General features: G+C 43.2%; 1 protein-coding gene across 5 annotated transcripts in view; it reads left to right on the forward strand.

The window, feature by feature from the left end:
- The window catches only part of LOC146833145 (ohanin-like), a 189197-nt gene that overhangs the window by 127418 nt on the left and 49120 nt on the right, over positions 1-12659 (forward strand). For all 5 annotated transcript variants that reach the window (XM_085600774.1, XM_085600777.1, XM_085600775.1 and 2 more), the window contains one exon: positions 6098-6118. In XM_085600774.1, coding sequence (XP_085456900.1) covers positions 6098-6118 — 21 coding nt within the window. The remainder of the gene's footprint in view (positions 1-6097; positions 6119-12659) is intronic.

A 12659-nucleotide genomic window follows, 5' to 3' on the forward strand; every position in this document is an offset into this window, starting at 1 on the left:
CTCCAGGGAAAGGGCTGCATACCCTCTGTAGTTAGTCTGGAGCCTGGCCAATGGAGGCAGGATGTCCATGGACTTCAAAGAGAAACCTCTTATAATGTCTCCCACTTCAAAGGAAGTCCCAGCTATAAATATTGGACCCCAGACATCAAATCATCAGTACACTTCTGGACATGTGGATACTCTGCCAGGAAGAAGGACTGCTGGGCTACTGAAAGGACTGTTACTCTGCTGGACTGCTGCCTTGCTGTGCTGACCTGCTGCCCTCTTGCCTCGGTGAGAAGGACTGGACCTGCCTCTATTGAACCCAGGACTCCAAAGTGACCCCAAAGGCGAGTTGGCTGGCCTCCTGACTAAAGTATCAGGGACACAAGGATCCAACAACCTTGAACTTCTGCCATCTGTAACTCATACCCCAGTCCTGGACCCTTGGAAGTTTGCTGAAGGTGCCCTGCCATCGCATCGGTGGATCCAGCAGAACTACTCATCTCCTCTGCTGTGTGGTGCGAACCTGAGCAGAACCGACTCATTCCACATTGATCTCACAGTTTGCAGTGGAACTGCCGCTGTGCGAAGCTTCACTGACGCAGGTCTTCGCTTTGCAAATCTCTCTTCATCGACAGCCTTAACAACGATGTAGGTTCTCGCTTCGGGACCTTGCAACTCTTCGAAAACGTTGCATCACTTCGACTGTGCAATGCATCTTTGATGCCAGACTTTGAATTGGAAACCCTTTTCCAAGTGATCCGCAATGACGATGCAGGACCTGGCATTGATGCTTCGCAGCTCCTCTGAGCCAACACATCAGCTCAGCTACGTGAGGCACCCTCGACGCGGGACCTCACAATGCTTTGTTATCACGTTTTAATGCGCTTTTGTTCAGCAGACCTAATCGAGTCCCTTAAGCCAGCCCGCTGTCCCAGTCCCTGCAACCAGATATACACAGGTGGTGCTTTGTGGTGCTATATTTATTCATCTTTAAACTTTCATATCTCTGGTTCTACTGATTTTTGTCGTTTTGGTATTGATTTTCTAATTTTTTTATTTACTCTATTTTTCTAAATTTGTTGGAAATATTTCTTACATTGTGTTTTCACTTTATTACGGTTTAAAGTGCTGCATATATACTTTACACACAGCCTCATAAGTTACACCTGACTGCTCTGTGCAAAGGTACCAGAGGGTTGAGCACTAGTTAATGTGGGGATTTGCTTGTGCCTGACCCTAACAAGAACTGTGGTTGCTGCTTGAGTGGGGTTGCACCCCCCCACCAACCTGTAAAACAAGTGCTTAGAATTACCATTTGTAATCTGTGGTATCCTGGCTTTTGTTCTGGTCTGGAAGGTTGTGAGTCATGCGTAAAGTATGATCTTCATTAGTGTATGTTCTATCCCTAACACTTAGGCCCTAGGCCCTGATTATGAGTCTGGTAATCCACGGACTTCCAGATTCAGGGGGCGCGGTGGTGGCAGTCTCCCGAACTCCCTATTAGGAGTCGGGCAGTCAGATCGCTACAGCCAGCGGCAGCCTCCAGGTAACCGCCATTCCCACGCGGTGTTGCAGCGGTGTAGAGGCATCCACATGCTTGGCTGGACTGCTCCGGTCCCACCAAGCATATTAGGAGTTTCCTCACTGCCAGGGTTTTCATGGAAGTTCCTCCTACATGAATACCCTGGTGGAGAGGAAACAAAGGGGGCCCCATAGAGCCCCCGGTTCCTCTGTGCCCTGTGGATGCACACAGGGGGCACAACATGTGCCTCCCTATGTACTTGCACACCACTTCCTGCACGGCATGGACTTTTCAGTCTTGGCATTCCCTTTTCAGTGCCTGTTTTTAGAGGCACTGCCGTGGTAACACCTAAAAAAACACATCAGACAGGAAGAAACTCCCAATCTGGTGAGCGGCCCAACCACAGCTTTGGCGGTGCGGAGGCGGGGCTAACCCGGCGACGCACCTTCAAAGTCATAATCAGGCCCTTGGAGTTTCTGTCCACAGCTGGTGGTGAGCTGGTTTTATCCTAGTTCATGGTGGGGTTCATCTGGGACTTCATACCAGTGTGCAACTTCAAAATACCACAGTGGCGACAAGTGAAAACTGAGGGTGTTTAACAGAGATGAAGTGGTGATCCATGTAGCTGTCAAGCTGAAGAAGGAACTCCACCAGTGCCACAAAACAGGGCATCCACATTGCTGAGCACTGAATGAACATAGAACAGCAGCTGAATTATGAGTGTGCAGCAGGAGTGAGTGATAAGGAGATGTGCTGTTTGAGAACGGAACTGCAGGGTTGAGTGCTACAGGAAGGGCTACCAATACAGTTTAAGAGCGGCATTGTTAATGCAAGGGACAGAGCGCCTCAGTCAATTTTGAAGAGATCTGAACCAGAAATGTTGAGAAGTGATTGTAGCAGCAGCTCCTACAATTCTTCATTTGGAATGCCTGACCTCTTTCTGGCCAGAATCACAAGGGGCATCATCACAGTCTGAGGGTGAGCAGCACTGATGCAGGGAGCGTATGCAGTGTTGTTTGATTGGCAATGGGGCAAAAGACTGAAAGAAAATTGTGTTTTTGTTTTGTCACAAAATTGCAGTAGTACAATCCTAAACGAAAAAGTGTAGCATGAAAAGCGCCAGTTCATATGAAATCTCTAAGGGCACGTTTGCGATGTAAGACTGTGGGCCAGGTGGATTTTACTTTCACTTTGTTTTTGGTGTTCTGACATAGATGTAAGTGTTCTACTGGAGAAACAGCTGTCAGTAAGTACATGCTGTTGAGAATGAGCGCAAGTTCTGCACTATGCATGCTCACTGCATCTGACAGGCCAGTTTGGCGAGCAGTGCTTTCATAGAGCAAGCAGATACAACTTGTGTTGTCATCATGCATACAGTGTTCTGAGCCTGCTTGACTGGCAACTGCAATTTAATGAAATGAAAGATGCAGTGTTAAGGCTCTCAAAACGGAGGTATGACTGACGTGTACAATTTCATCACTTGCAAGACACACTTTGTTCATGAATGTTTCTTTACCATTTGAGAAACTGCCTGGCATAAGCGAGAATGTCTGGTCCACAGAGATTAAGGAAGCTGGTACTCAACCTTTCTCATCTTTTTTTTTTCTGCTCAATATACAATGCACGCTAACATTAAACAAGTATTGTCAAAGCCAATAGGTCTGGGTTTTCTCCCAGCCTTTTGAGAATTCTTTTGTTGTAGTTTTTACAAAATATTGTTCAGGAAGCTGCTGGGCCCTCATCAATCTAAAAAATAATCGGCCAAAGGCAACAATGTTTTGGTTTCAAAAAGCACTATTTTCCATAGTACTCCCTGGCATTGAAGGAAATACTTTGTGGGTGGGGATGTGCTCCCTGTGACAGGGCAGCTAGCCGTAATTCACAGTGAAGGCAGCCAATGACTGAAGTGAGCTGACACATTGACCATTAATGCAAGCTGGTGTGGGTGGAAAACATTTGAATTACACAACCTCAGAATAATGGATGATGTCTGGCGGAAACGCCATATAAGGGTCGGGTCTATGTTATACAACATCTTTTAGTAAAATCAAAAGATCTTGGCTAACACAGACTTAAATTAGCCAATCAGTCTGAAATTGACTGCCAGCCTTTTGTCTTTGGAAAGGAAGGCAAGTAAGAAAGAAAGCAAGAAAAGAAAGAAAGGAAGGAAGCCAGGAAGAAAGGCGGGAGGGCAATGAAAAAGGAAAAAGAGGAAGGAAGGAAAGAGAAGGCAAGAGAGGAAATAAAGAGGTAGGCGATCTAGAGGAAGGCAAGAAAGAAAAAAAAGAATGAGGAAAGTAAGGAAGAAAGAGGAGGGCAAGAAATAAACAGAGGCTGGCAAGAAAGAAAAGGGAAAGCAAGAAAGAAAGGAATGCAAGAATGAAAGAAAAAAGGAAGGAAGGAAAGAAAGAAAGAAGGAATGACAGACAGGGTTGCAAAAAGAGAGCACCTTCATGACCATATATGCAGATTTCATGCGAGTTCATGATAAGGCGTGAAAAAAGCAGAAGTCAGATAAACAAAGGCCACTTCAAAATTAATTTACAGCAGCATTGTTAGGAGACATGAGCTGATGAAGCTAGAATGTACCCTGTGCTCCCATCTGGTAGAAAAAGTCCTGCTATCGCATCAGGTTCTACAACAAAGGTTAAACTAAAGTAATAAAGTAAAAACAAAAACACTGGCACTGAAGGGAAGTACCTTGTATGCAGATGTGCTCCTTGTAAAAGGGACATGAGCTATAGTGGGCAGAATCAAAATGTGAATATCACAACATACTAACGGACGAACATAGGTGGCTGAAAGCCCTTTTAAGTAAGTATATTGTAAATAATTTTAGTAAGGTCAAAAGGTATTGGCTCATGCCAGACCTTAAAAGATGGTAAAGATTCATTGTCGGCCTATATTTCTTGGAGTTGTGGGACCAGCAACAGTTGCTTTACTTTCAATCACATATTTTATTGACGCAGTGGCATAGCAAGCCCCCTGGCCGCCCATAGCGCTCCCTGTCCCTGTGTTTGCCTCCTCATGGCGGCCGCAATGAAGAACGGGGGGTTGGTGCTGGTGAGAGATTCTACATTTACCGCCCGCGGCAAACACATTAAGGAGCGGGGGAGGTTGCTATTGCCGCCCGAGACGGTAGGTAAGAGCGGGGGAGGCCGCCAACCCCAAAACTCGTGCCGCCATGGGAGGACCGCCCCTCCTCACCCCCGCCTAGCTACGTCACTGTATTGACCAAGTGAATATTTTATGTAGTCTAAGCAGATCTCAGTTGATGTCAGTTCTGAATTATATGTATATGATATAGGACTCAATGCAGAAATTAAAGTATAGTTTGGTCCTAAATTGTCCCCATTGCCGAAGTATACCAATGTTTGTGCTCATGCCTGGGTTTGTTTGAATTAGATCTACTGTAGATGGGTTTGGCATCCCCTGATGTCTAGTACAAAAGTCTTTCTTCATTTTGTGTCATAAAAGATGTATCACATCACCCAACTTAATTGCCTATTTGATTGCTGATTTGCTTGCAATGTTCTACTGAGTGCAGCTGGAGTGCATAGGTCCATGAGAGGGGAGTGTGTGCAGTAGTGAGTGTACTTTAGTGTGTGGCACAAACATCCACATTTAGTCTATAACCTTTGGTTGTAGGCCGCACAGTAGTGTGTGCTAAAACTAAAGTATTTGGATGCCTGTGTGCTCTTAGTATTGAGGGTGTGCATTCCACTGGGTTGAGGTTGTGTGCTGTTTGCATAGTGTCTACTTCCTTGGGTTTTATTCCCATGTGCTGTTTACAAGCAAGGTGCATACTCCAGTGGGTTGAAGCTCCTGTGCTGTATGCTTGGAGAGTGCAAACTCTACTGTGGGCGGTGGCCGTGTGCTGTTTATGTATGTACTCCACTGGGTTTTATTCCCATGTGCTCTTTGCATAGAGTGAGGAAACTCCATTAGATGTGATGCCTGTGTAGATTATTGTTGAGTTATTTTTGGTTGTGTATGTCCTGGTTGGGAGTGCAGTTGTTGTTGTAGTGTGTGTGTGGGGGGAATGTTAGCCTGTGTGTATTGCTTTTTACCCTCTGTGAAGTTGTTTAGTTTAGTTTTGAGGTCATTTCTCATGGTGTGTGTGGGTGTATGTGTGTGGTTCATAAAGTTATGTTTTACTTTCAATTGCTTCAGCTTATTTGTATGTTAAAAGGTCAAATAGTTTGCCCATTATGTGTTCTGTTTCTTGTGTTCTTTTAAGTTTTTGCAATTTGTTTTGCTGCAGTCCTTTGTGATGGGAAACATGTGTGTTATACTGTTTTCCAATCTAACATGGTGTGAAATGTTCCGAGTAATGAGGGTGGGTGATGTCGTTAGTGTGTGTGTGTGTGTTCGGTCTGCGTGAGTTGAAGTTTCTGCCTACAACTGCGGGCTGAGATGGTTACAACCTAGCTCCTTGTGAAGTTTCATTAATTCTAACCCGTTTCTTAAAATACTTTGAAAGGAATAATTCATGTGGAAATGCTCAGAATAGTGAGTCTTTCACAAATGGCTTTGAAAGAGTCCTATTGAGGCACAATATATATGATCAATTTTTCCTTCCTTTTGCAGATACTGACAACTATGATACAGGTAAGGGTTACTAAACTGACATGAAAAGCTGGTTTGATATCTTTATTTTTGCAACTTACTGAAATTATCGAATTGCATAAATTGAAACCCATGTTGACAAAAGTAGCAGGCTGTCAATTTGCTTGTGCTCAGTGTACATTTATTTATTTATAAAGTTTTATGTAGCGCGAACAAGATCCCAAGGGATATCAGAGCGCTTTACAATCAAACTAGAACTGGAAGTCTAATAAAGTAACAACCACAAGTTAAAAACACAAATGAATCATAAAGTGCACGAAAATTCACATGGAAGATATTTTAAACAAAGTACAGTGTAACGACAAGGAAGTAGGAACAATGTCAACGGGCCAAGGGGTTAGCCCAATTACTGAAGGAGTTTATTCAACAGGTTCCAGTGTTCCAGTGAGTTCTAAGCACCCACAAAACCCATATCTCTGTTTTACTGCCAGTGACAGGGCACTTCTCTTTATGCTAGTGTGATGCCATTGGCATCAAGGTGCAGCACAATATGCCACACACTGGCCAGCTACTTAGTATGTATCTTAAATTAGGATGCTGCAGAGTATGAATAGATACTGTCAAGTGTGTATTTTTTCTAAACTCTTTATCATTGGGCTGCAGTAACAAAGACAAATCAATGCATCCAGTATAACTCTCACACAGACAGCGTTCCTTATACTATATTGTTGCTAGATGGAAAATGTCAGAATTAGGTATAATCCCACCACACACAAAGTACACATCAACGTCTCTCTGATTCTCACAGTTCCTTCCTCATTATATAAACCAGCATCCCCACTTTTGTACAAATTTATATATGTTGTTATACATCCAAAATACTACTCTATGGATCACTCTTGGCCCTTACTCTCCTGAGTGTCCTTTACATCAGACCACAACATTGTTTTGTCCTCTTATGTTTATTTATTCTCAGCCACAGGTATGTCTGATAGCCACTAGTTTTCTTGTGAGGAGTTGTCTGTGTCCATCTCTGTAAGTTCTCGTACTACTGAACATCAACACCAATAATATCATGGTACAAGAATATTGAGAATAGAATATTGAGGGGCAAAATATCAAATGATAAGTGCATATAGAGAAGTATAGATTTACCATTTCCTAACTTCATATCTTTGTACCATGAAGATATATGGATTGTGTAGGTATATATATGTGTAGCAAATTCTTTTCATTATTTTTTCCTTGATATTGTGTATCACTGATACTGTGATATTCAGGGTACACACATCTGTTGGTGAGTTCACCATTTCTCTCCAAATCTTGAAGTCGTCTTCCACTTTCTCGACTGTCCATAATATCCTAAACCTTGATCAAGGGCATCTCTCCTAGTTCTTTATTTCTAGTTTTGTTTTGCGACATGCCTCTTGGTTAACACTAAGGATAGAAATGTGAATCTATACCAAGTCCACCAAATTTGATGTCTCAATAATATATTCAATAAGCAAAATACTGATGACAAATCAATTTCCTATACGATATATATCAATCTAGTTCCTCTAGCCTTAATCATACAAAGCTACCCACTGTCTTACCTTTATTTATGCAGAGATCTGAGGCTCTTCCGAATCTCTCTAGTTCCTCCGCATCTCTCTAGTTCCTCCCACAGTATGTGGGCCGGCCTCTGTGTCTGTATATGGCTAAGATATACCAAGGTTCAGTTCCAAACACTTTATTTCAGTCAGAAACCTTAAAAGTAGCATAAACATAGTACAATATTCATTCATATAAAACAATGTATCCGGTAAACAAGATTCTAATCAAAATTGGCATACAGAAAAGTACATTTTTGGTAGTTTTTCATAAAACTCTCACATAATAGCAGTATTACTTGATATTATGCAACAATTTGTCACTTAAACAAAGGAGTACACCAGCACTAATAAAACTATCTCCATGTAAGTTAATAATTGTAATCCCTCTGATTCAGAACAATAAAGTGCAATAATTGTTACTATAAAAAAGAAAACTGTGAGGTTGGTCAGTTTTCATAACAATAGGGTCATCACTATGCCAAGAATTGTTTACATATTTAATCAAATGGTTGACTGGATGTCAACAATCAATTAGCCTAAATGTACTTCAAGCACGGTTACAGAAAGAAACCATTTGAGACAAGATCTTAGTCCGTCTGGGCCATGGGCCAAATGGGTTCGAGATATTTTGCGACAGAAAATAATTCATATTGTGTAGTATTGGACCTACAGGGTCTCAAAAATACTCTGTGTTGCTGTATTTCTAGGGAGCGGCAAGGAGGCACAACCTGTTGCCTGCTTTGCCTAATGTACACTGGGCAGAAGCCCGTTGCTAGTAACAGTTGCAAGTAGTGAAATTCCCAACTTAAATCTTATATAGAGAGACATGCTAAAAGGGGGCTCAATCTCCTCAAGACACATCTCGAATTTGTGAACAAATATTTGCTCCATAAACCTGTTGGTCAGTTTTCCTGAATTCAATGATTGAATATTTTTTCTCTATTCGTTATCCCAAAAGATCATCTTCACCAATTTAATGGAAGTGGGGAAATAGATGTTGGGTGTTTCCAGAGATCAAAGCAAACACAAGGAGATGATGGACAGACACTCACCCTTAATGGAAGTGGGGAAATAGATGTTGGGTGTTTCCAGAGATCAAAGCAAACACAAGGAGATGATGGACAGACACTCACCCCCAGTCAAAGATCTGGGATGAATCCATCATCGTTCTTTAGCTCACTTCGCTACCCCAGTTCCCCAGCTATATGCAATTCAGTCTTGACCCTGTTCCTCATTGGAACAGTCCAGACCGAACTGACAAGCCAGGTCTTCCCTGGACCGTAAACAAGCATCCTAGGACCGGTTTCAGGTTTTCACCCCTCACCAGCCAGGCTAGCTTGAATCCAGTGAACAGGGGAACCACGTCTGGGCATACCCTGTCAACTTAGGTTGTTTCCGGTCCAGGAAAGACCTCCATGTGTTTGCTTTGTTTGCCCTAAGTTGGCAGGGTATGCCCAGATGTGGGTCCCTTTCTCACTTTGCCACTGGATTCAATGCAAATAGGACTGGATTTAAAGGAATGTTGTATCATAATATGAATCATTACAAGTAAATAACATAAGAGTAGATATACATTTGTGGGAAAGAAAAAATCTGTTGAATAATATTGCTGTAGGTTAAAAGGTCAGATGACATTTGCACTATGATGCAAGACCTAAAACTCCATGGAGGTCAACGACCACCCTCCTATCTGTGCTGCTGCCAGAGAAAAACAACTCATTATTTAGTTATGTAAAACTTTATTTGAAGTTTTATCTGTGTGTACCTCTGAAAGTCCAAACTGAAGCAGCTGAATAAATAAACAAAATGATCACATCTGTGTGGAAAGTAGGCACTTTTTTGTGGAAGCACCCAACTTCTTCCCAATCAAAATATTTACTTCTGGATTCCAACACGTGGGGGGAGCCAAAGCCCCTCCATTGATGCTCACACAATTGTCTGGCTGCCCTGTCAAGTCATACCTTAGAAAGTATGTGGACAAGCTGTATTACCAACCTTCCCAAATTGGTGGATTGACCATTGAATTATTTGTGATTCCTAATCGAAACTGGACTTCAGTATTTTTATATGATGTCAGCTACTGTTCAATCCTGTATCAGGGATACCATCATGATAAGGTGTTATAATGTTCCCATACATTTCAACATATTCATCCATTTCTGCTATTTTTTTCCTCAATGCCAGCTTCCGTAGGAATTCTTCGCCTGGGTTTCTTGCTTGACTTCTTTTTTCTTTCCTGATATCAGTAGGAGCTTGGTGCTGTGCTGATTTCTTCAATTCAAATTTTCATATTCTTTCAAGATCTATAGTTTTCCCATTTATGAATTTTTCTCTAAATGACACCCCCTTAAGAACACCCTTGATACTCTTCATGTGCATTATTCTGTGCAGTGTGGGACTATGTCTACTAGTAGGAGTCACTCTCTCCTCAGGAAATCAAAAGGGAACTTAACAGACCTTCTAAGCATCCAATCCTTGACCTCCATCTATCCACTGTCGGGCAAACTAATGTCAGTTACAATTTTTCTGCACCTCACAGACGAGGCACTGGAGCTCTTCAGTTCTTATTGAACGCTCACACACTTTTGTCAGTAAAGTAGGTCACATGTCACTACCTAAGGTCTCGGGTAGAAATTCTGTTAATGGTGTCACTAAAAGATGTTTCTGACAGATATATACATCTGATTGTGTTAAGTATGGCCCATCTACCATCTTTTTGCCTATGACTTCTGTTATTGCATGCAGTCCTAGGCAGTCATGGATCCAGAAGCCAAGATGTTCTTCGTGAGGACCTAGAAAGATACTTTCGATGGTTCCTTTCCCCTTGAACAGGTAAACCTCCTCTTAGGGAGTGATCCCCATAGCTCTGCTCCCATAAGAAGCATGATAAAAGTCATACAAGGGGAGAAGGCCACTCTCTCTTTGATTGGTCCCGCTCCTTGGACTGTTCTGAGACTTGGTGGTGCTGTTCCCTTTTGCTGTTCTCTTCCTGGTCCTCCTAGCAGTTGGTGCTCCAGAAGCTTCAGCTTTACTACCCGGCTCCATCAGCTGACCCATTTGGAGTGAAAGACTTTTGGCAAGCTATGAAGGTAATTTTAATGCCAAGCCCTTTACAGCTCCCAAGGATAGGCCAGAGCCTGCAAGTTGTGCATCTCCAAAGGGTCTGATCCTGAAGCCACTTATCTTTGCTCCTCCACAGGCTCTGTTCATAGTATCATTTACTCCTAAACTGCCACAGACTTTGTCAATGCCACTTGGTTTGACATTGATTTGGTCATTGTCCAGAGTGCTACCCTTGGAGCCACCTTAGCTACTATCCCAGGCTTCTCAGTCTGAGTGATTATCCAAATGGCCAAAGAAGTGATGGGATGGGAGTGGGATGCTCTGGTATGACTTACACACGTTTTAGGTATACAGAGGAAAATGTTTCAAAGACTGATAATCTCCTTCTCCTTATCATATGGCTGGAGAACTGTTCTTAGATTTTCAAAATCTAGTGGTCCTACTCTTAACACTCCTCCTGAAGGTGAGATTCTATATCTTTTGTTGCTCCCTTTCAAGTCTGTTCTTTTACTTCTGCAGCACGCAAAGCAGCATAGATGCTTGAATTGCCCTTGCCCCAATTGACCAAAATCCAGCATCCTCACAGAAATCCAATCCCATCTTCAGTGGCCCCAGAAATCCGTGTGTCTTGTTAAAACCAGCTGATTTGCTGACATTTTGGTACGACCAGTGCTGGTCACCTAGGAACAAATCTTTTAGGGCTTGCCAGTTCAGACAGATCATTGCATGCCATAGGCCTGGGACCCATATTTGTGTTGCCTCATCCCTTTCCAGGAAACTTACTGGTCCAAGCCTCATCCCTCCATGTGGACAGACGTTTAGAATTCATGAGACAAAACGCCTACCATTTCTTTTATAGGAGAGGTGGTACTGAGGGTCATCACTAGGAGCAGTTGTGGTCCCCCTTACCTAGTCTTCAGCCAGGACTGCTGCTTAAAAGCTATTTTAATTTCTTCCCACTCCACCATGAACTTGCAGTCTTGGTGAGAATCTTCATTGATCATGGTAGATCACTGAGGTTACCTGCATATCTGAAGGCCAGCACCCTTCCATTTCTCTCCACTATTCTTTACCGCCCACCATCTGCGAGAAGGTGCATCCTGGCTCATGCCTTGATATTGAAGGAGGAAGTCCTGGCACTGTTAAAGACGGGAGCTATAAAAGTGTTGCCTTTGGAATAGAGGGGCCCTAGAATGTATTCCTTTCACTTCTTGGTTCCCAAGAAGGAACGCTTGTTCACTTGATGGTTCCCAAAAAGCAAGGCCTATTCTCTGCCAGAAGCTCTTGTAATTCCAAACAAATCCAGTTTAGTGAATTATAAAAGTGGCTTTACCTACATAAGTCAAGTAACTTACACATATACGTTCAACTTTCGCATGGCACTGTTTGTGGCATTGCCATTTGAACAGATGCATAGTTGTTCAGTTCATGTTCTGAAGACTTTTTTCTTGGTGGCCATTACTTCATCCCTTTTACAGGTAAGCTGGGTGTCGTTGTGGTCTGTGTGGCAGATACTGCTTTTTTATTCAAACACGTTGTTTATCAATCAATCAATCAATCAATCAATGACACTTATAGAGCGCGCTACATACCCGTAGGGTCTCAAGGCGCTGGGGGGGGGGGGGGGGATGCCGCTACTGCTCGAACAGCCAGGTCTTCAGCTTCTTCCTGAAGGAGAGGTGGTCTTGGGTCAGGCGCAGGTCGGTCGGGAGGGAGTTCCAGGTCTTGGCGGCCAGGTAGGAGAAGGACTTTCCTCCTGTAGTCGCTCTTCGGATGCGGGGGACGGCGGCGAGGGCGTGGTTGGCTGATCGGAGGTGGCGTTTGGGAGCGTAGAAGTTGATCCGGCTGTTGAGGTAGCTCGGGCCTTGGTCGTGTAGGGCTTTGTGTGCGTGGGTGAGGAGGCGGAAGGTGATTCTTTTGTTGAC

This window comes from Triturus cristatus, chromosome 4_2, assembly GCF_964204655.1.
Source record: "Triturus cristatus chromosome 4_2, aTriCri1.1, whole genome shotgun sequence".
NCBI classification, from domain to species: domain Eukaryota; kingdom Metazoa; phylum Chordata; class Amphibia; order Caudata; family Salamandridae; genus Triturus; species Triturus cristatus.